This window comes from Pelophylax lessonae (assembly GCF_965119305.1).
Source record: "Pelophylax lessonae genome assembly, chromosome: 8".
Lineage (NCBI taxonomy): Eukaryota > Metazoa > Chordata > Amphibia > Anura > Ranidae > Pelophylax > Pelophylax lessonae.
In genome coordinates, this window is record NC_138775.1 from 205,145,453 (window position 1) to 205,170,254 (window position 24,802).

Below are 24,802 nucleotides of genomic sequence, written 5' to 3' on the forward strand. Positions count from 1 at the left end.
CTCACACCTGGGGTCACAAGGGCTGGAGAGGTAACCGGTAACAATGGCAGACTCAATGCCTGGAAAACCTGATATATATATATATATATAATTTTTTTTTTTTTTTTTTTGCTGAACAAACAAAAAAGACCGACAATTTTGAAACCAAATACCATTTTTATAGTTTGTTATAAAATTTTGCAAACGGGTAATTTTTTTTTCCCCTTCATTAATGTGCGCTGATGGGCAATGATAGGCACTGGTAGGTGTCACTGATTCAGCAATGATAGGTGGCACTGACCTGCGCTGGTGGGCACTGGTAGGTTGCACTGGGGCACAGATTATCCTCTCCTCTTCTGGATCAATGTCTCTCTTACAGTAGCCCGCAAATGGCTTTTTTTTTTCCTCCTCAAGGTCCTCCTCCTTTTTTAATATGAGATCTGGGGTCAAAAAGACCTCGGATCTCACATCTACACTTAAAAGCAAAAAAAAAAAAGAATTCTAATTGTTTTATCCAGAGCTAGCAGCAAAACTAATTGCAAGAACTTACCTGTGTATATAGTGGGCAAAGGGATGTCTGTCTGTCATCTTTTCTTTACTGCTTTTATCGCTTTTTTTTTTTTTTTTTTTTTTTTTAACTTTCAGCAAGAAAAAATGCATCCATGAGGGTTTTCTACCTCCCATTTGCAAATTTAATTTAAGCTAATTGGTTCTGAAAATGCATTATTTGGCATCTACTAACATGCTCATTACTGGAAAGGGATACTAATAAATGTAAACTGCGAAGAAGGTGATACCCTCCCATTCCGTAATTTAATTTCATGCTTGATGTCATTCTTTAGTGCTGGTGCCATAATTCTGTTTGACAATAAGTGGGTAAATGTCGGATATCTATTAATCTGTAAATTTGGGCTGTTCATATGAGTGTAACATGGACCCTAAATATCTTGTTCATTCACAATATTACTTTGTGATTCTGAATAATGGTGGAAATATAGATTGCGGTGCCACTGTCGTTCCGAAAACCCCCCCCCAACTGTAATTTAGACTGTAATCGGTATGTATATGTAGGGTGTTTGTTTTTTTTTTTTCCCTTCTAGTTTTTTTAATTTTTAACTGCACTAACACTTGCGTGCACAGGGAAATGGTTTCCATTATAATCTATGATCACATTAGTGCATTGTGTTACAATACAGTGCAAAATGTTACCGTGCAAAATGTTACCGTATCTCTGACTCTGATATTTACCAGATTCAACCTGTAATAGTGTATATACCAGTGATGGCAAACCTTGGCACCCCAGATGTTTTGGAACTAAATTTCCCATGATGCTCAACTACATCTGGGGTGCCAAGGTTCGCCATCACTGGTATGTACCTCTTCGGTCTGTTATGAATTAGAGATTTTCCTCCCTAACCATATAGCTGGTTATTTATATTTACCACTGCATATCGATATTTAAGAAGAATAATAATAATTGCCTTTTTAAAAAAAAAACTTAATGACTAAATTATACACCTTTTTTAAGGTTATTCAATTAATCGAAACGATAATCAGCCAACTAATAAATTATGAAAATAATCCTTAGTTGCAACCCTATTCTTAACTAAACTTGGAGAATTCACCTTGACCTAATGTTCCCCAACAAGTTGTGTTTGAGTTTGCAAGCTTAATTTCTCTGTAATCTGATTATTTATATTCTTTTCACCATTAAAAATTAAATAACAGACAGAACAGAATGACAGAGAAGATGTATGTCAGCTGTGCAATTAAGAGTAATTGTTAAAAGTGTATATATTTTTATTTATTTTTTTCTTCAGATATCGACCTATGGAGTGGAGCTGTCATCAGAAGCATGCAGGGACCTTGGGTTTTCCAGTAACTTACTGTGCAGCTCCTGTGATCTGCTGGGGCAGTTTGGGCTGAATGGGATAGAAATGCCTTGCAGACAGTGTTGCCAGGAAGAGGCACGCTTTGAATCAAGAAAGGTACTTGATGTTTTGAAAAGCATAAATGTCTATTTCCATGATCACAACACTTTAAAAACCTTAGACTAGCCTTGAGTAGAATTGTTCCCCTTGCTGTGGCATGCATGGCAATACCTAATATGTGTTGCGCAGTTGCCATTTATGCACATATCTTAGGCTTTAAAGGTGATTGCCTTCAACTAGCCATGGATTATGCTGTGTGTGTGTGTGTGTGTGTGTGTGTGTGTGTGTGTGTGTGTGTGTGTGTGTGTGTGTGTGTGTGTGTGTGTGTGTGTGTGTGTGTTTTTTTTTTTTTTTTTTTTTTACCCCTCCCCCCAAAAAGGGGGGAGGGCTAGAACCCCTGTCAGATTTTACTATTAACTGGGGCTCTGTTAAGGATTCCTCCCTACTTTTTGTCCTGCTGACAAAGTTTACCAGACAGGTGATTAGGGCAAATCTGGAGAGGGGACACAAAGCAAAAAAAAAAAAAAAAAAAGCAGGCTGGTTTTCTAGCCTTCCCCACCTTACCTTTAAAAAAAAGGTAGAGAGACCTTAATTTTCTGCCTGGTAAAAAGGTTGTCCCCATAGCAATGGGCTAGGTGAAATCGCTTTCATGGAGTCTAAAGCCCCGTACACACGTACTGATCGTCGGCCGAACGATCGGCCGTCTTTTGTCCAGGGCTGTCGTGTCTGTTGAAAACTGCAAAAGACTGCACACGAATTTTGACGGCCAACAACAGCCAACTGCAGAAGTGATGTCATGTGATGGTTAACTTTTCTTGTCTTTTTTTCTTTTCTGAGCATGCCCAGTCTTGCTAATCTGCTGTCTGTCGGCCGAAATCTGTACTGACTGGCGAACAATCGGCCGTTCTGGTGTTGGCCAACAAAAATTTTAATGCCTGCACGACAGATTCTATTCGGCCCAAAATGCGCTGTCGGCTGTCGGAAGCATCATACTAACAAGCCTACAATCGACCGATCGGTCATCGGCCGAATATTTACGGCAGACAATCGGTACGTGTGTACGGGGCTTTAGACTGCAGTATAACTTCACAACGAATCCTTCCTCGCTCTCTCCAGAATTGCAAGAAAAAAATGTAGTGTAAGATTAATTTAGTATATTTGGAGAATGGTTTTATTTTGCCAATCACTTATAAAATCAAACTTCAGCTAACACTTGTTTAAAGCAGCTACTCCTGTCAGTATTGCCTAGATTGTCTCAGCCCTCTAAATGCCACTTTTGCTGGACATCTTGGTCTGTTAAGGGAAATTAAGAAATGTCATGTGAAAAGTAAGTACACCTCACTGAAATTTTTTGCTTTTTCAACATATTAAAAAAAAAGGCAAACATTACAAGCTATTCAAATCAGGTTTACAGATAAAGGTAATATACTTGAACACATGTTAAGTAAGATTGATATTGCATATTCCTTTTCATGACCTAAATTGACAAAAATGCAGATTTGACAAATGGAAAAAACGACATATGTTCCTAAATTGCAAAAGGGAACCCTCTTTAAAACTGGACTTTTTAGGCCAAGTACATGAAATGAAAATACGATTTGAAAACTAACAGATGTATAAAATCACCAAAAAGGAGTTATATTAGTTGATGCATCTACAATATACAAAACCATGAAGCACATGTACAGTAACTAAAGTTCTACAATATCCTGGAAGGTGTCACGATACATGTACCAAGACCAAACATAAACAGGATCACCCGACGCATTTCAGAAAAATATTCTTTTTCTTCAGGGGCGTATATTCGTAGAATAAAGTTTCTTCTATGAAGAAAACCTACATAAAAATATAAGTACATAGTTATCATAAGTTATCGAAGTAAATGGCATAGTCAAAGCAACTCTATGCTTAACAGCATAAGCGTGCAAAGGGATTTTAGGTGCAGTTATAGTTTCTAACTGCGTTCAAACCTTTATAGATGGTAGAATATACCATATGTCCTAATCTGCATATATGGATGATCTAAAGTATGCATATATGGATAGATATATTAGTATGTGCAATAATGTCAAAAAGAGAGGGGGGGGGGTCTACAGGTAAAAAGGGGGGGGGGAATGTGAATCCTGTTAAGGGACTGTAATATGCGAGACCAGAAGAATGCGAGAACAAGTAAGAGAATGATTGAAAGCTTGATATATAGATTCTGGCTGTGCCACAAAGTCCATATAAGGCATACTGGATATGGTGGGCAAACAGTAATTTGCATCCAGAACTTATCCTGGTATGGATTAGTAGTAGGATTTATATAGTGTATAGTAAACGAAAGAGACAGATGCCTCACCATAGTAGTGATTTAAGAGTATATGACTCGTCAATTGCATCCAGATTTTCAAAGAGAACCCAACTGAAGGGCCAAGGTGGCCACTGTAGTGGGAAGCCTGTCCGGATAGTGTAAATTAATTCCTTCCTTTCTTGCTCCACACTTCAAATCCATGAAATTAGAATCCAGTGTTCCAGATTAGGTGGCAATAGGTAGAACCTTTCCCTTAGGGTCCTTTTTCACACGGGCTGTTGGATCAGATCTGTCTGACAGTTTTTCAGGTGGACCTAATCAGGACCCTCCAGTCTCCTCCTATGGAGCGGCGAATGTTGGCACACATGTCCGCTGACACCCGCTGCCATCCAATCCCACCAGCAAAAAACAGACGAATGGTAGTCCTATATTTAGAGAAGAGCGGGACTGTGCTCAGCAGGGATCAGCGGAGATGAGGACATGATAGGAAATCATGTTAAATAGATTGTGGTGTTTTCTGCAAAACTAAAAAATGTATAGGTGTGATCCAGGCTTAAAGCAAGACTACAGTTTTGAACATATTGGTAAAGACCAGGCTTTCTGGAACATTGTGCTGAAGACCCATCATTTATACATACAGTTGTTTGGTCACAGTAACAGTACACTTGTTTGCCACAAACAAGGCCGGCCCTCATAACTGAAACTTGGAGGTGGAATGTTTGGAGCTTTTCTGCTTTGGGACCTGAATAGCTTGCAGCCCTGGAGTTGAACTATGCACTTTGCATTATAAGTGTACTAGATGAGAATGTGATGCTATGGGGTTATTTACTAAAACTAGAAAAAGCTAAACCTGGTGCAGCTCTGCATAGACACCAATCAGCTTCTAGGTTCTTTTGTCAAAGCTTAATTGAACAAGCTGAAGTTAGAAGCTGATTGGCTACTATGCACATCTGCCTCAGTTTCCGATTACTCCATTTTTAGGAAACACCCCCTATCTGTCAGAATAGGCTTAGGAAGGAGATGGTTAAAGACCAATTTCTGGTTAAATTTTAACTTTGAGACACTTCGCTCCTACATGTAAAAATCTACTTCTTTTTTTTTTTGCCAGAAAATTATTTGGAACCCCCAAACATTAAATATTAATTTTTTTTTTTTTTTTAGCAGAGACCCTATAGAATAAAAGGGTGTGTGTTGCAATTTTTTATGTCAAACCGTATTTGCGCAGCGGTTTTTCAAACACAATTATTTTTGTTTTGGAAAAAAAAACATTCATGAATAATAAAAAAAAAAAAAAAAAACAGTAAAGTTAAGTTAGCCCAATTTTTTGTGTAAATAAGATACCCCCCTAGGGAGTGGGACTATGTGGGCAACCAAACATCCAAAAAATTCAAATGTATATGATTTGTAAATAAAGACCATTTTATTATACAGATAACAATATAAAATATAGAGCGACTACATGTCTCTATAGAACATATGAAAATGGTTAAATTGTCACGACTTACAACAGAGGGTAATACAAGAAAATAGTGACTGACAGAATGGCGGATACTACAAGAAACCCAACTTGTTTCAGGTGTGGCCACCCTTCTTCAGGTGTCTGTTTGATGGAGACTTATGAATTCCTATATTTATCAAAAAATAAAGAATTTTTGCAAAGTTGCATATAATCTTTCAGTTTTCACATATCTAGTAACAGAGTCTTTGTAATAAACATGTAGTTACATACCGCAGATGTCACATATATAGACCAAAAAGCTGTGTAGTTAAAAACAATGGTAAACACCAAGAGGATTAGATGTGCCGAGATAGGAAAATGGAATTCCCATATATCCCTGGTCACTTTAGACTTCTCATCTACCGGCAACGTGGTGTATATACTACTGGGCATATATACAAGAGCCATCCTTATTATCATTGGTGCTCGATACCCCTGTAGGGGTCCGTTCATCTGGTGAGTGCGGTCCTGGGAGAGAGGGGGAGCACAAGTGGTTTCACGATCAGTGATCACCATTGAAGATTGATTTTGGAATCTATTGTTTTACTTATATGGACATTTTTTTGATTTCTGTACTTTATTATAATATGCCACCTTTTTACACTTCGTCGCTTTATTGATCTCCTTTTTAGTAGAGTATTTTACATTGCTATTGTTTACATTTGTATGCATATTTTGAACTTGGCACACGCTAGCATTTTAAGAATTTAAAGTCACTAATGTTGTGTTTGATTTCCACCAGTTCACTCCCTCTTGTTCTAGGCAGCGCCAGTTACCTCTTTCGTAAGCCTAAATGTGCTTGCTAACTGTGGGGGAGGGGGAAGGGCTCTGTGACAGGCACACAGAGATCGGTGTTTCAGCTAAGCTGATACACATGATCTTTGTGCCTGTCTGACAGAAGAGCCACCTGCTTTGTTTACATAGGCAGATGACTCTCGTTTCTGTGAAGATCGCAGGAGGCCGGCGGTGATCGAGCCCGCTCCTCCCGCGGTCTGACTCCCGCTGTGTATAATCAGCGTGCACATAATCACGTAGATCTACGTGATTATGCTGAGCCTACTAAATCTGCGTGGGGCGGTCGGCAAGTGGTTAAAGGAAATCAGGAATTTGCTGCAACACTTCACCTTTATGGATCCTTCATGCAAAAGACTTCAGACAGTGGTAAGTACAGTTTACCTTGACGTGGCTAGCGCAAACTCATAACCTCAATATGATTCAAAAAGTGTCAATGTTTACTGTACCCTACACTCTTTGGTGTCTTCTGCATGTGCCACGGCGGCACAGTGGTGTAGTGGTTAGCACGTTCACCTAGCAGCAAGAAGGTCGCTGGTTTGAATCCCAACCACGACACTACCTGCCTGGAGTTTGCATGTTCTCCCTGTGCCTGCGTGGGTTTCCCCTGGGTACTCCGGTTTCCTCCAACACTCCAAAGACATGCTGGTAGGGTAATTGGATCCTGTATACAAAAAAAAAAAAAAAAAAAAATTGGCCCTACTGTGTATGTATGTGAGTTAGGGACCTTAGATTGTAAGCTCCTTGAGGGCAGGGACTGATGTGAATGTACAATGTATATGTAAAGCGCTGTATAAATTGACAGCGCTATATAAGTACCTGGAATAAATAAAGGTGAAGTATTGCAGGGAATTTCAGGTTTATTTTAACATTTGCAGACTAGCTGTGCTAGCACCTTCACTTAAAGCGGTTGTATCCCCTGTGTGTGCATGTATGTATATAATATAAAAACCTGCAGGCCAATGGCATAATGTGTGTAATGCATCGCATACTAGCACATTATGAAATACTTGCCTTAGAACGAAGCCCCCACATGGTCGCCCGGACACCGCTGAGGGAGCTGACATGTCCCCTGGGCTTCTCTTTCGGGTTCGGCGACTCCGACGCTGTGAGTGGCCGAAGCCGCGATGATGTCACTCCCGCGCAGGAGTTCACTTTCCGGCAAGGAGCTCTGAAGGTCCGGACCTTCAGAGCGCATGCGCCGCTGGTGTCAGCGGCTGCATTCAGGGTGAATATCTCCTAAACCGTGCAGGTTTAGGAGATATTAATTTTACCTAGAGGTAAGCCTTATTATAGACTTACCTGTAGGTAAAAATTAAAAAGCAGAGTATACTACCGCTTTAAACCCTGGCTATGCTATGGATGGATGGCTAATGGGTGCTCATCTGGAGTGGCTTTCTCTTCAGTGATGGTTTGGTGTGTGTTTTTTTTTTTTTTTTTTTTTTTTTTTTTTTGACAGTTCTAGCAAGAAACTCGCAAACATCTTGAAAACTGTCATGCTAATGGTAACCCAGGGGAACCTGTAATCAGCAGCTCCCAAGGGAGTAGTGCTACATGGTTAACAAAAAAATGGTATTCTCCTTTTATCTGTAGGGACTGTATCAAAGATCTACAGTTTGCCTTTTTAAACATTTTGAAAGTCACGAGGGGTCTTTTTTTTTTTTTTTTTTTTTTTTTTCTCCATGAATGTATTTTGTTTTTGATTTTGCCAATCACTCCTCTTTTAAGGCCTCATGGTTCCATATAATTCAAAGGAAATGCAGCAGATACACATCAAAAACGCAGTGCCAGAGCTCAATGCCAAAGGCTCTGGCAGGAGGAAAGCTGCTTTAAAAAAAATGAGCCTAAAGCTGCATTTTGCACTTGCGTTTAGATGCGTATACATGTATTTAGCCACATCAACATATGGACACAGAGGTGATTTTACAGGCTGGAAAATCTCTAAACTCCTGTAAAGGCTGTTTTCATTTTAAGCCCAGTGTGCATGAGGCCTAATTCATAATGACTCAAGCATATAACAGAACATTATTTGAATATTACCTGTATGGTCAGATTTCTATGTGCATGGACCATTTAGCATTACCCAAATAACAACAGCATCGTGTTTGAATTGAGGGTCTATTGTATTACCCCATTTTAGACTTGATAGTTGCACAAAAGCTTGGAACGAAAAATTGTTTTGTCTCAACCAATTACGGGGTACCCAGTAATTATCCAGCTTCTTTTATTATTTTTTTTTCTCCCCGTAAGAAAATATATATATAGAATATAGTTTTTTTGTTTTTTTTTTTTTAGAAGAAAAATGTTCCTTATCATAAGAGAGCTCTGTGTCATTTAGTTCTGTTAATGACTACTCAGAAAAAAGCACACTAATAACTCTTTTTTTACTTGAAAAATAGTGACATAAAACACAGTATAATAGTGAGGAAGAATACATTTTATGTAAAAACCATCTAGCGCTAAGGCGGTAGTAAAGAGCCTTGCCAGTTGATGTTAGTGAGATGCCATTTATTATGTGGCTTTTGCAGCCACACTGGTAAGGCAGGCTATAAACCAGGGGTGCCCAACCTTTTGAAGAGTGAGGGCCACTTAAGTGACTTGGTAACTGGTTGTGGGCCACAATAAGCAGAGCGGCGTGTAAAAGGTCAGTTTCTGTTCTGCTTATGCAGAGGTGACACAGCCCACTTTACTCTATGGGCCCTCCCATCCCCCTTCTGTGGTGTTGTAGTTTTTTTTTTTTTTTTTTTTTTTTTTTTTTTTGCGAATCGGATTGGGGGTAGGCAGGTGTAAACGGACACAAGTCCATTTTTACATCTGCTGCTCCATAAGGGTTTGTTTGGAGTTTCACTTCAAATATATATTTCAGCTGTGCAGTTGGTCAAATTATTAGTCATTTGAGTGGTTCCTCCAACATGAATATTCCTGCTTCAGCTTAATTACTGTCTGATCTGACAGATACTAGGGTACAGGTCATGATGCCTATTCATTGTCCAATGTAAAGGCTGGAGACAGAAAAGTGATGTTTGAGGCTCCAGTCCTACCTAAGAGTATCGTTTTTTTTTTTTTTTTGGGCATTTTTTTTTTTTTTTTTTTTAAGTGTTTTTAGAGGTGTATTACAAGCATTTTACAGTTTAAGGCTTTTTGGTTTAGCCAATAGAAAGCACTAGGGGGAGGAGATGGAGAGGAAATTAGTGGTGGAGAGCTGCTATTTAAATGTTTTTCTGCTCGTATCAGGCGTTTCTATTGAAGTCTATGGGGCCAAAAAACACTTGTAATCTGCCAAAAATGAGCTCATGTACTTTTTTGAGTTTCAGGCATTTTGCCTCCGGTAACCGAACACTCATGTGAACAGGGGCCATTGAAATGAATGGAGTTTTTTGCTTGTTAGCTGGTTTTGGAGCTTCAGAGCTGAGCGATTTACAAGCTGCAAATCGCTCGCATATAAACAGGGCCGGAGTCTGCATTGTAAATCGGAAAATAAATCTCATCTCCCTGGCTCTGCAGTATACCAGGTGTGTGACTCTTGTGTTTAGCCTAACCGAATTAAAAAATCCATTTTAACTGTGCATGGTTTTCCCTGAAGTTCTGCTTCAACCACTTGACCTGCCTAAACTGACAATTGTGCGGTCCTGTGACACTGTACCCAAAATAAAATGTATGTCCCTTTTTTTCCCAAAAATAAAGCTTTATATTGGTGGGATTTAATCACCTCTGCAGTTTTTTATTTTTTGCACCAGGTACAAAGATTGGCCAACAACTTTGAAAAAAAAAAAACAATGGAGTTTATTTACTAAAGGCAAATACACTCTGCGCTACAAATGCACTTGGAAGTGCAGTCGCTGTAGATCCGAGGGGGACATGCAATGAAAATAAAAAAACAGCATTTCTCTTTCGTTCATTGATGGACACAGCTCCAGAATCTTCTTGACCATTGGGATCTGCGTACCAAGACCAGCGAGGCCACTAGGATGGCCATAATCCCTTCTGCCTCGAACATATGCAGGAGTCTTGGCAGAAGTTCTAGAAGAGGAAAGACATATATCAGACGATACTGGCCTCAAAGGAGCCACCAGTGCGTCTGTGGCGTCGGCCAGAGGATCCCGAGACTGTGCCACAAACCTAAGCACCTTCCTGTTGAGACCGGAGGCCAACAGGATCACCTTGAGAGTTCCCCACCGGAGACTCCTCCGGAGAAAATGTCCAGTAATTAGATCGGTAGTCTGGATTCTTCCAGGGTCCAGACCCCCCTGAACACAGCCCAAGCCAAAAATGCCACCCCACTCGGGACAAGCTGGCATCCGTGGTGACCACCGTCCAGTACAGGGGGAAGGACACTGGAGGGGGGGCAGAGACCCACAGTGACTGTTTAGAGGGGCTGGGGGGAATGGAGGGAAACCCGGGGGTCCAACTATCTCAGGGAGGGGCCCACGTCCACCCCAAAACCCTCCAGGGGTAGTGGGGGGGGGGACTGCTACTTGCCACACCATGGTGGGCATTACTCCAGGTAGACCACCGAACCATCCAAATGGGGGTGCTGCAGGCCAGAGGCATGCTGCGACTCTGGCCGTGACGAGGTCGTGAGAGTCCTCGCGAGACATTTAACTCGCCGGCCAGCCCCCGTCCAGTGGGGCTATGTTGTGGCCGACATAGCGCAGAGCTGAGATCTGGTCGCGCTCGCTGGCCGGACTGGGGAGACCATAAGGATCTACAATATCCAGTCCAGCAGTAGATAGTAGTTCTCACAGGAACCGAAAATAATTAAGATAAAAGGAAAAAAATCTGTTTACAAAGGGAAAAAAAATACAAGGATCAGAGATCCCAGCAAGGAACTAGGTCCTTGCTCCTGACTAGGCATAAAAAAACTTAGTGCCTATAGCAGGAAGTAGGAGTATACCCCCTGGGACTGCCCCATGGGCGTGGTAAAGCTTTTTCCTGCCTAGTGTCCTTCTCTTGTAGGGGGCAGCATAACCCGATGGTCAAGAAGATTCTGGAGTTGTGTCTGTCAATGAACATCAGAGAAAAGGATTTTACGGTAAGACAAAAATCCAATTTTTTTTTTTTTGCTTGCACATGATTGGATGACCGAAATCAGCAGATCCCCCCCCCCCCTCAGATTCACAGGACTGCACTTCCAAGTGCACTTGTAGTGCAGAGTGGATTGGCCTTTAGTAAATCAATGCCAATGTTTTTTACTTTCTGCTCTAAAACCTACTCGGTAAACAAAAATAACAATAAACCTTTTTTCACTAGTAATGGCAGTGTTCACAGAATGACAGTCTGCCTTGTTTACATGTAGACTGTCATTCTGTTAGAGCACAGGTGTCGAACACAAGGCCAGCGGGCCGAATGCGCCCCCCACGCCATTTTATGTGGCCCTCGCACCTCTCCTGCAGCTGCTGCATCCCCTTGTCTCTGCCCCCACCTTGTCTCAGTAGTCAGCAGAAGAGAGGACAGAACTCCTTTGCCAGATCCTGCACTCCTCTGTGCAGCTTCAGAAAGGCTTGTCTTTGCCCCCCCCCCCTTTTCCCAAAACTCCACAGCAGAGAGGAGGGTAGAACTCCAACAGATCCTGCACCTCTCTGTGCAGCCGCAACACCACCTTGCCCTGCCCTCCTCTGGTCTAAGCATTCAGCAGACTCTGAACGCTGAATCCAGCCCTCCTCTGGTTCATCTCCAGACCCTGCACTTTCTTTTTCCCAGATCCACCCGCATCTTCTTCCTGGCAGCAGTACAAGGTAAGGGGGTGTATTGTGATGCAAGGAAGGGTGGGTGACTCTTGACTTCTGATGGTGGGGGGGGCTCTGGACATCTTACAGATATAATCATGTTGTAAAGCACTGCGCAAACTGTTAGCGCTATATAAATTTGAATAATAATAATAATAATAACCGGCCCTTTGAGGGCAACCATAATGCTGATGCGGCCCGCGATGAAATTGAGTTTGACACCCCTGTGTTAGAGTAACGAACGATCGGCGGATCCACAGGACCCACTGATTTGCTCCCGCTGTGTAAAAGTCACAGCAGGAGTAAGCCACCCCCAGCTCGCGCCCAAAACGCAGAAGTGCAGAATCGTGTAAATATACATGATTCTGCACAGAGCAGCCACCTTGTAGCAATACATCTGCTATAGGGCAGTTGAACCATTTTTTTTTTTTTTTTTTTTTTTTTTTTTTTTAATAGTGGTCTTCCTAATTTGTTTACAATATCGGTAGCTTTAACTCTTCAAATTAGTCATTTAGATCAGGGGTCTCCAAACTTTCTCAACAACGCGCCAGTTTACTATCCTTCAGACTTTAGGGGGGCCGCTCTGTGGCCAGTGGGAGTTGGTAATGCCTCAAGCTTGGTGGTAAGGGAGTTAAAAAAAAAAAAAAAAAAGTGGGAGGAATAGTTCCCCGATCATTGGTATCAGAGAGAGGAATTATGACCAACTGTTGGTGTCAGTGGGGAACATAGTGACTTTTATCAGTGAAAGGAATAGTGTCCCAAGGGCTGGATATAGGCAAGCAAAGGGCCACATGCGGCCTGCAGGCCACAGTTTGGAGACCACAGATTTTAGATGAAAGTGATTAGAAGATGTTGCTCTCCTAAGCTGTGGATCCCTAGCAGCCTTCTGAATGGCAGCAGAGCATTGGGTTGTCTGTCTGTTTCAAATTGTGTGTCCAGCTAAATGGTTACCTCTTCTTCTCCTTTTTTTTTTTTTTTTTTTTTTTTTTTTCTGTCCTCAATATAGAAAAAAAAACGCCTTTTTTTTTTTTTTTTTTTTTTTTTTTTTTTTTTTTTTTTTTCCCTTCTGTGAGTGTGTTTTACGTGGTGGCGATACCCACTACAAATCAGACATGGTATTATGTGATGCCAGTTGAAGCCAGCAAATTTAAATTCCGAGTGATTTGAACTTCATTTTATTTTAGTACTGCAAAGCACAGCTGTTGGCTCTATGAATGTCATCCTTTCTTGTTAAGACACAAGTACACTTGATTATGTTCGCAAATCCCATGACCAGGAGTCTTCATGTGCAGAATGTCTAATTCTTTTGAGTTTTATTGTCTCATCCATGTCTCAAAATGCATTTAAACAGTGATGACTTGTTAAAATAGAAATTAAGTGTTTTGGCCTTCTAACCCAGACCATTCACACAGGATGTGTCATAATGCATTTGCCTAAAATTAGATTGCATATTTTTTTCTTTTTAATTGGAATTTTCCAGCTTCAATTTACATACCTCTGGGTATGAGTTAAGTGCCTTTTCACAGAATGGGGTAATCCTCTGCTAGAGCTACATTTTATTGCATATTCTTAGTTATGTTGTCTACCCTTTTTTTTTTTTTTGCCAGCCTTTTGATCTGCCATTGTGTTTCCAAGACCTTCACTGTGTGGAGAGGAAAATGTTTGTAGAGACTTTAGCGCCAATATAGAACTGGCACTATCTTTACAATGGGATATATTTTGACCTTTCTAAACATTTCATATGCGATCTACTTCCTCAGTGTAGAGATGAGAAAATATATAAAAAATTATGTTTTCATGTATTTTAAGTTTTTGATCATGACGCTCCTTGATAGTGACCTCCATGTGGTCCTCCAGATACTCCCATATATCCTTGGCCTTTTGTGTGTACAAAATAATGCATGATAGTCCAAAAATGTTTCTTTTGATGTGTATTGAAGGGCCCTATTTTTTTGCGGATGATTTACGGACATAATGTAAGTCAATGGCATTGCGGATGTCGGCGGAATACCATCCGCTGACATCCGATTTTCTTCCTTTCAGTTCTGTTCCGTTTTTTGGAACGGAACAGAGCCCTATTTTTCCTCAGTTCAAAAAACGGAAAGGAAGGAAAATCGGATGTCAGCGGTGTCATCCGCAATGCCCATAGACTTACATTATGTCCGTATATCATCCGCAAACGGATGGGATGATATGCGGACTTATGGAGCGGATGACACAAGTGTCATCCGCTCCGTGAAAAGAAAACAAAAAAGTGCTGGAGCGGATTGCAATGCGGTCCGCTCCATGTGAAAGATCCCTAAGGCTTTGCTTAAACTTGCTGTTGGGGAGTGGCAAAAAAAATGCACGGTTGAGCCGTGTTTTTTGCTGCCTGCCAACTATGCCTCCCCCCCCTTCCCAAAGCTCCAATAGGCAGCAGAGGGAGATATTTAAATGCCGCAGCCACAATGCTTCACATTGCGATCGGAGCAAAGCTAACCCGACAGGTCAGCTGCCAAACGCTGCACTTGCAAGTCAGTGGGGAGGCAACGCAAACGCTCTGATTGCCGGAAAAAATAAGATTAAAATTGTTGGTGAGGAGGCTTCACATCACTTCCTCACTGCCTGTCTGTACCCTCTGGAGAGCTATCCGGAAGCAGATTGGGCTTCAGAGGCAAGAAAGATTTCGGCCCTATTCACACCTGAGTGTTTTTCAGCTGGTAATGTGCTCATCTCTGAAGTCTCAAAATGCCCAACCAGCAAAATCCCATTCATTTCCACATATGAACGTTTTGTGGCCTGAAGCAAAAGTACATGAGCTTCTTTTTGGCAGATTACAAGCCTTTTTGATGATGTCAATGCCTGTCTAGAACACCTGCAAAAAACGCCCAGTAAAATGTCTGAAAAATGCCCAAAACAAGGCCTGAAAACGATACGCTCAGGTGTGAATGGAGCCCGAGTCACACGTTTAAATCTACCCTAAGACCTCTTTTAAACACGAGGAACTTGTACAAATTCAATGCAGGTGGCAGGCATGGAACTCCACCACGGCATGCAGCATGGTGGCTGAATAGTGCTGCAAATCTTGAGTGGTGGAGTTCTATGCCTGCCACCTGCATGGAATTTGTACGAGTTCCTCATGTTCCACCACTCAAGCTTTGCAGCACTTTTTAGCCACCATGCTGCCTATGTGGTTGAGAACATTTTCTCCATCATTTTGTTATCTGCAGATGTCCACTACAATTTGCCATTTCTTCTTAATAAACAAGCACTTTCTATCATTTTGCAGATGTATGCTGGAGCTATTCTAGAGGTCTGTGGATGAAAATTGGGGAGGTTCCCTCAAGTCCAGGGTAAGCTTCAAATCTTTATATACTTGCTCTACTCTTGTTTCCAGGCAGGCTTCTTGCTGCTTTTAATATGGGGTTGTAAATATTTGCCTGATAAGGTACATTTGAATTTAGTATCCTCGGCAGCAAAAGCTAAGTTAATATTTTACAGAAAAGCCAATGTGCAGTATCTATAACTCATATTTTTGTCTGCCTGTTGCCTGGCAGCACAAAAAGGGATTATTAAGATGTGGAATTTATCAGGGACCAGGCATTCCTAAATCTTGTGGTGAGCGTGCTGCATTTTCCAGTCACATAAGCCTGGTGCATTTAACAATGAGACAGCCCACCCCCCTCCCCACCCCCCTGTATCCCATTTTGTTACCAGACCCATCCATTGCAGGTTGAAGAGCTCTGTTGATTTCCATATTGTAAATATTAGGGATGCGTATTCTACTATGAGGAATCATTGGCACAGAGCAATCTCATACGACTGCTGCATCTGCCGGCTCCCATTTGAATTAAGCAGAAGGGATGCCTCAGCTGTTCTTGTGTTCTTTAGTTGATCACATTTAAGTTGTGCAGTTCAGTCAGTCATGTACAAGGCCCTTTTCATGCATTAAAAATAACTGTTAGATGTGCCTTAAAGAAAAACTCTTAGCTTTAGGGTATATCCAGACCACAGAAAAAAAAAAAAAACAGAGATTTTGCATTGTTGTCTAGGCTTTTATTAGTGCATTGTGTAGAAAATTACAGAATTCCTTCTTTTAGATTTGCAGACGGGAGAAAAAAAATCTCACAATGCCTTTCTTTTGTGGTATAATACTGCATACATTTAATGCCTTCACCCCCGATTTGTAGCTTACGTTCTAAAGCCATCTAAAAGTCATGTAAACACTCTGAGCCAGTTTAGGCAGATGCCTATTTTGAATTGAAGGCCCCATTTTCAAAGAAGATGCTTTGGAGAGAATTCTGCAGAACCTCAATATGGTGATGTGATGTTGGAACACTTTGACATGACCAAGGGAGGTACTGTGCTGTCTTTCTGGTTATTTGGGTGTAAACAGAAATATTGAACATATGTGCCTCAAATGCATGCAGCTTACAATCTTCACTGTGCAGTTCTGGCCAGGCCAACCAGCAAAGGTGTACTACTTTTTAGACAAGTACAATCTATTTCAGACTGTCTACACTTATCTGTTTAATTCTTGGGGAGCCAAGCTTCCGTAATGAGCATGGCAACGAGCTCTTGATAGGCAGCAAGCAGACCTCCTATGAGTAAGCCCTGACCCAGGGTGAAACACGTTAGAGGGAGGAGCAGCAGCGTTCAGCAGAAGAAAAATGCACTGTTTGCCATTGCCGGGGTACAATAAAGTTTAATGAAGACAAAAAAATATTACAGCAGAATCATCTTGTTTGAAGCTCATTGCCACTCGATGGAAGTGGTTGCAGCATACCCTAGTTTCTCAGTGCTGCTTGGTGTCCTCTCATTTTGTCACCCTCCTCCCATGATTCAATGTATGTGATATCCCTTTTCTCCCCTCTCCTAAGTTGCAGCATGTCTTTGAGGGCTTGCTCAGCAGCTGCTACAAGGCAAAGGAAGCCTGATCCCCAGGCTTTTGTGCTGGGTGCATAATCAACATTGCCAGAGTTTGATTAGGAGTGCTACACCCAGTAAGGCACACTTTTAAAATTTGAGAGTTGGGGCTGCAGTAAACTGGGGTGCCGTGATGTGGCCACTGCAGCGTACACATGCTGTATGTTTGCAAATGTGTGTGACTCCACCCCTTGTTTTAATTAACTGTTAGAGCTGGTTCACACTACCACTACCAGAAAGTCGCCCCGTGACTTGAAGAGACTTGTTTAGAGACTTGTTTAGAGACTTGTTTAGAGACTTGTTTAGAGACTTGTTTAGAGACTTGTTTAGAGACTTGTTTAGAGACTTGTTTAGAGACTTGTTTAGAGACTTGTTTAGAGACTTGTTTAGAGACTTGTTTAGAGACTTGTTTAGAGACTTGTGAAGAGACTTGTTTAGAGACTTGTGAAGAGACTTGTGAAGAGACTTGTGAAGAGACTTGTGAAGAGACTTGTGAAGAGACTTGAAGAGACTTGTGAAGAGACTTGTGAAGAGACTTGAAGAGACTTGAAGAGACTTGAAGAGACTTGAAGAGACTTGAAGAGACTTGAAGAGACTTGAAGAGACTTGAAGAGACTTGAAGAGACTTGAAGAGACTTGAAGAGACTTGAAGAGACTTGAAGAGACTTGAAGAGACTTGAAGAGACTTGAAGAGACTTGAAGAGACTTGAAGAGACTTGAAGAGACTTGAAGAGACTTGAAGAGACTTGAAGAGACTTGAAGAGACTTGAAGAGACTTGAAGAGACTTGAAGAGACTTGAAGAGACTTGAAGAGACTTGAAGAGACTTGAAGAGACTTGAAGAGACTTGAAGAGACTTGAAGAGACTTGAAGAGACTTGAAGAGACTTGAAGAGACTTGAAGAGACTTGAAGAGACTTGAAGAGACTTGAAGAGACTTGAAGAGACTTGAAGAGACTTGAAGAGACTTGAAGAGACTTGAAGAGACTTGAAGAGACTTGAAGAGACTTGAAGAGACTTGAAGAGACTTGAAGAGACTTGAAGAGACTTGAAGAGACTTGAAGAGACTTGAAGAGACTTGAAGAGACTTGAAGAGACTTGAAGAGACTTGAAGAGACTTGAAGAGACTTGGGAAGAGACTTGAAGAGACTTGAAGAGACTTGGGAAGAGACTTGGGAAGAGACTTGGGAAGAGACTTGTGCACTACTTTGAAGAGACAGTCGACTTTGTCTGTGGGGAATGCCTGGCTAATCTCTTTCTTCTTCCTGGAAAGTCTGATAACAAGTCGTGTCAATTAAGATAAGGAGGCAACTCCCATTGAAGTATATGGGACAGTCGGATCACAGGTCGCCTCAAAGTAGTACAGGACCCTTTTCTGAAGTCGGAGCAACTTCAGTAGTGCCAATTAAGACGGCGCTGATTGATTAACATTGCTTTTGTTATGTCAAGCTACCTGGGGCAACACAAGTTGCCTCACAAGTCGCGCTAGTGTGAATGGGCTCTTAGGGTCTGTTTGGTTTTGTTGCAGGCTAGCTGGTAAGTGAGCAGGGAATTTTCATTTGTTTTTGATCCAGTTAGAAGCCATCTCTCTCAAAATATCTATGTGGACTTTGTTCCATCTGCTAGTATATTAAAATGTCTGGTTTATTGCCGGCATTTGCTGAGTTGCAGTTGTCTTGCTGACATTATGCATTGAGCAGCAGGATACACACAGTGTGCTGTATAACTCTCCCCAATATATTGAATGAACCCTTAAAGCACATGTAAGGAAAAAAATTAAAGATCTGTACATTTTTATACATCTCTGAAATGACATGCTCATTTCCCTATGTTTAAACCTTCAAACATGCTGCAAGTACAGAAAAATTGACCTGGCAGCATTATGGATTTTGGTGTCAGCCCTGTCTTCTTCGGTTCTGAAGAACACGCAAATTCTCCCTCCCCCCCCCCCCCTCTCGATTTCCATAGCCCCTCCTCAACTTGATCCTTTTTTTTTTTTTTTTTTTTTTCCGCTTATTTTACAGATAATAATAAAATATCTTTCATCTGTAAGGCTCCATTCACACCTGGGCGTTTTTTGAGCGTTTTTCAGCTAAAACCCCATTCATTTAAATGGCCCCTGTTCACATCTGAGCGTTTTAACGCCTGAAGCAAAACGCCTGTAGCTGAAAAAAGTACATGAGCTTCTTTTTGGGCTGATTACCAGCGTTTTTGATAGATGTCAATGCCTGCCTCCTAAAACGCCTGAAAATCGCGGTAAAAACCACGCGAAAACGCTACGCTCAAGTGTGAATGCAGCCTTAAGGTAGCGAATGGGAGAAGTTCTTTGCTAGGTGTTTACTTTAAGACCCCTTTGTTTTTACTCTTTTAATTGTTTTGGTTGTATTTCTAGCTTTTGTCAGGAGTGATAAGCCCAAGCTTTTCAAGGGTCTGCAAATCAAGGTATGTCTTTATTTCTCTAAAAATTGCTTGTTTAATGTATCCATTTTTCTTTTTGTTATATTTTTCATAAAAACACACTTGGGCCCCTTTCTCATGGCGGACTCCGCTAGTTCAGATCCGGTGATCCCCGCTGAGCAGCTGGATGACAGGTCTGTCTCTGCTCACTTTGTAGAGATGGACCTGTCAGAGTCCCGTTCTCCTCTTTAGGGAGATCGGATGAGAACTGACATGTCTGTATTCATCCGATCCGAACCGCTAGGCGAAAGACGGACGTATCTCCATCCGTCTGTTTTAAGCAGATTTTGTCGAATCGGATGACAGATGGGTGTCAGCAGACACATCTCCGCTGACATCTGCCTCTCTATAGAAAAGAATGGGTGGCCCAATCAGGTCCGCCTGAAAAACAGACAGGCAGAACTGATCCGTCCGATTGTGTGAAAGGGGCCTTAACCACTTAAGCCCCGGAAGATTTTACCCCCATTCCGACCAGGGGGTATTTTGCGATTCGGCACTGCGTGACTTTAACGGACAATTGCGCGGTCGTGCGACACTGTACCTAAACAAATTTGGCGTCCTTTTTTTTCCCACAAACAGAGCTTTCTTTTGGTGGTATTTGATCACCTGTGCGATTTTTTTTTTTTTTTTTTTTTTTTTTTTTTTTTTTTGTCATGCGCTATAAACAAAAAAAGAGCGTCAATTTTGCAAAAATAGCAATATTTTTCACTTTTTTTTATATGAAATTCCCCCAAAAAAAAGTAAAAATCAAAATTTTTTAACATTTTCGGCCAATTTGTTTTATGCTACCTATGTTTGGTAAAAAAAAATCGCAAAAAGCGTATTTTGATTGGTTTGCGCAAAAGTTATCGCGTTTACTAACAAAGGGAAAGTTTTTTTGTCATTTTTGTTGTTTTTTTTAACGCGTAATGGCGGCGATCTGCGATTTTTTTTTTTTTTTTTTTTTTTTTTTTTTTTTTTTTGCGGTACTGCGACATTGCGGCGGACGGATCGGACCTTTGGCTGACATTTTTGACACTTTTGGGGTTACCAGTGACATTTCTACAGTAATCAGTGCTATACATATGCACTGTTACTGTAAAAATACACTGGTAGTGAAGGGGTTAACTTTATTAGAGGGAGGGGCTATGTGTGTCCCTAGGGGCGTGCTTTCTACTGTGATTGGCTGTGGCTTCAGATGTATGAAGAGTGATCGACGGTTCTACATAGTAGAACCGTATGATCAGCCTTCATACACCGGGGAGAATGACAGGTGGCTTGTTTACACAAGCCGCCTGACTTTCTCCCTCTCCCCCGCCGATTGCCGAGTGACCGGCGGACATCGGGTCTGCTGGTCACACGCGCGGGGGGGTCCGTGACCACGCCTCCGGGGGCGCGCGCTCGCTCCCTAGACCCTCACAAGCTAGTGACGTAGCCCTACGTCACTTTGCCTGTGAGGGGCTGACTGCTGACGTAGATCGGCGTTAGGCAGTCGGCAAGTGGTTAAAGCAAAAAAATGTTCTGAAAGCAGTTTTTGTCACATATTGGTGCAACAGTCTTTATTAAAATTGTATTTATTATTTAAATATAATTTTAGTGCACACATATACAATAAAATCTAGATTTACTCAATAATATAAAAGGTAAGAATGAGTAGCGTGTAGAAATTGAAGATGTCAAGACTCAAAACTGAGCACAGATACAAAATGACGTTAAACTGATACATGACCTTTTCTACATGTAAAACTTTATTGCTGCAATGTTTAAAATCATTCCTCTCACTTTGGCATGCCTGACAATGCCAAATATGTATTGTTTAACCACTTGAGCTCCGGAAGATTTTATCCCTTCATGTCCAACCTATTTTTTTTTTTTCTGCTATTTAGCACTGTGCTAGCAAAACTAATTTCATTCCAAACCCCCCCACAAATAGAGCTTTCTTTTGGTGGTATTTGATCACCACTGGGGTGTGTGTTTGTTTTTTTTGGGGGGGGGGGGGGTTTGCGATATATAGATATATAGATATAGATAGATAGATAGATATATAGATATATATATATATATATATATATATATATATATATATATATATATATATATATATACTAAAGCATGAAAAATTTTAAAAATAAATTATGTACTTTCCGGTATAAAAAATTCAATATTAAAAAAAAAAAAAAAAATTGGGTCAAAATGTATTCTGCTGCATGTCTTTTGTATATAAAAAATAAATAAATTCAAGTGAGAGTATGTTGACCGGTTTTTGTGAAAGTTCTAGTGCTAGATAGATGGATAGATAGGATTTATTTTGTGTTTTTTTTTTTTTTTTTTTTTTTTTTTTTTTTTTTTTTTTACTACGAATGGTGATAATCAGCGACTTGTAATGGGACTGCAATAGAGCGGCAGGCGATCTTGTGCTGGAGATCAATTGGCTAACTGCCTCTGACATCACCAGTGACTAATACACAAATACAGTGATCAGTGCTAATAATATGCACCGTCACTGTACGGACGCTAGCTAGAAAGGGGTTAACATCTAGGGCGATCGAGGGATTAAATAATGTGCCTAATGATTTTTACTGTGCGCTGTTTTTTTTTTTTTTTTTTTTTTTGTCGCTGCTGACCATAGAGATCCCTGTGTTTACCTACACCGCTCTCTTTTCTGTCATTCGCTCAGCTGATCAGCAGGTTCCGGCCATAAATTATTGGCCAGGATTTGCTGATGGGCTTGTGCTGTGACTAATGGCAGCACAGCCAGGGCGGCCGGCGCACCCCCTACCCAGAAATACAGAATTATACCTGATCCGGGGCTGCAGGACCGTTCATTAGTTATACTGTGGCAGGGCGGCCCTGCTGCATCGGATTACATACGTGTACATTGTTTCCTATTCGGATAGGGGTGTGCAGAGGACTTCAGTTTCAACTGAACACAACAGCACACGGGACCTTTTTTGGTAGTAGGGAACGTCCCTGGTGTGGTCTTTAAGGCAGTGGACAGGTACTTGTCCCCAATTCCTGCAGACTTGGCCGCGGTGATGTATGTCACAAGTTGGGCCTCCCTCCTTCGTCCGCTGCCTCGCCATTCAGAATGCGCAGCCGGGTTCCCTTACCCGCAATGGCGGTGGCAGCACCTGATAGCCGATGAAAACATCATCTGGGATGCCGACATCGATGGCTTCCAGTACAGGTCAGTGTCCTAATATTAAAAGTAAGCAGCTACATTATGTGTAGCTGCTTACTTTTAAATATGTTCCGGGTGGCTGAACTCTGCTTTAAAATCTAGTGGATTGACCCATAGTACTCTGGCAATTTTTAAATATGGAGTTGAGCTCGAAGTATAAGCATTTTATTGCTGAATTAGAAAGTGTTGGTTAAGTGATTTTACTTGTTGCAAGCTGATTAAATCTACATACAAATATGAGACTGTTTGCATATATTTAATTAGCTGTTTGGCCTCTGCTGATTTGTTATATGAACTTTTTTATTTCTGCACACAGTATGTGCGTGGCTCTGATCCTGTACTGAAGTTGCTGGATGACAAGGGGAACATCTCTGAAGAACTAAGCATCACCAAATGGAACACAGACAGTGTAGAAGAATTTCTAAGTGAAAAGTTGCACCGTTTATAATTATTTTTTTCAAACCTATCGCACATATCTTCCGTTTACTGTAAGCTCCCTTTTACAGATTTACAGGAGTTTGCCATTTCGTCTCTTTAAAAAAAAAGTCATTTCATCACCATTTTTAATTATTTATATTTGAAAACAAAAAAAGCCTTTCAAGAACATAACTGCATTTAGTTTTGATGCCGACCCTTGCTATAAACCACCTACCTTACATAAATGCCTTTTCTTATAGTTGCCAAACTTGAACAGACTGAAGTTAGCCATATTAGACCGGTTTTACTGTATATGGGGAGTTAATGCATATTTTAGGGATATTGTTAGTATTTCTATTATAAACTGGCATGACTCAGTGTTTATGTATTGAATACTGTTCATGTATGACTTGTACCATCTACATTATGTGCTGATTACACAGTTTTCTAATGAAGGGATGTCTTTAAGCAGTTTATATCATTGAGCACAGTCTGTAAAATTTGGTTATCGCTTTTTTAGGCTAGAGAGTAGCTACTTTTTAATTTTACTTTTTGACACCAGGCCAAGCCACTCTGTAGTCTAACTGCACCTGGAAAAGATTAGCTTCTACCTTCTCTACAAGAGGGCATTTTCAATCCTCCTGAGCTGTTTGGTTAAGTTTGTTCTAAAGGTAACTGAATTTAAAATTAATTTACATATTTCCACAAGCAATGAAATGTCAGCTTTTTTTGGCACTTGGCCTTTTAAATTTTATCACGCCCAATAACAATAGAGTTTTTCTGATTTCTATATAGGAGCATTCAGGGTAAATGAAAAATGTAAACCATAATTTACTCGGCCAGGTCCCGCCAAACCCTGAATTTCCAGTACAATTGTCTTTTTTGCACACTCTCTTGAATTGGTTGCTCAGACATTAAAAAAAAAAAAAAGGAAGGTGTACAAAATCGAAACTTTCAGCTCTTCTTTTTTTTTTTTTTTTTTTTTTTCTACTTTTTTATATGTAGGAGAAAATCCTTAATCTAAATTACTGCAACTGTGACAACCACAGAAACGACTTTACTGGACCCAGGGCAAGGCATTTCCAAACAGCCCATGGGTCTGAGTCACTGAGATTATAGCAATGCTTTCTTACTGACCTTTCTAGTGATAAAAACTGAAATGATCTTTGACCATTCTGAGGGATAAGGTGACATTCATTGAATGTCAGTCGCATTTAAATTTTATTTGGCTTTAGTTGCTTAGCAGAGATTATAAAATGCAAACCAATGTTGGAATAACTGACACACGTTCTAGTTTGAATCATCTTTAATGGATGCCACCGTGTTCTTCAGTGCCCCTTTTTTATTTATTTTTTTTTTTTTTTTTAATTTCAGACACAATTTTGTATTTCTGCATATTTTCTAGCTTTTATTTTACAGCATCTTGCCAATGCTAGATGCTGAATGGATGTGTTGTTTTGTGATAATGAAAGGGCTTGATTCACTGTAATAGATATGACACATTAGGGTCGTGCACTTTAGTGAAGACTACACAGAAAACCTTCAGAAGGCTTGTGGATGTCTGATGTCCTGTGTAATGTGCCCTGATGTCTCTCCATCTACAGCTTTGAATAGGAGCCGACTGATTTGACCTGTCAAAGAAAGAA

At 40.8% G+C, this 24,802-nt stretch overlaps 1 protein-coding gene across 2 annotated transcripts in view; it reads left to right on the forward strand.

Annotated features, from left to right (window-relative positions):
• Positions 1-24,507, forward strand: part of SELENOF (selenoprotein F) — a 37,264-nt gene extending 12,757 nt beyond the window's left edge. Inside the window, exons 2-6 of one of the 2 annotated variants that reach the window (XM_082265727.1) lie at positions 1,800-1,967; positions 15,488-15,551; positions 19,515-19,564; positions 23,056-23,227; positions 24,162-24,507. In XM_082265727.1, coding sequence (XP_082121853.1) covers positions 1,800-1,967; positions 15,488-15,551; positions 19,515-19,564; positions 23,056-23,187 — 414 coding nt within the window. In that variant the 3' untranslated portion in view covers positions 23,188-23,227; positions 24,162-24,507. Of the gene's footprint in view, positions 1-1,799; positions 1,968-15,487; positions 15,552-19,514; positions 19,565-23,055; positions 23,544-24,161 lie in introns of those variants that run through there. The other variant, XM_082265728.1, reaches the window with a different exon arrangement.
• The last annotated feature ends 295 nt before the right edge of the window (positions 24,508-24,802 follow it).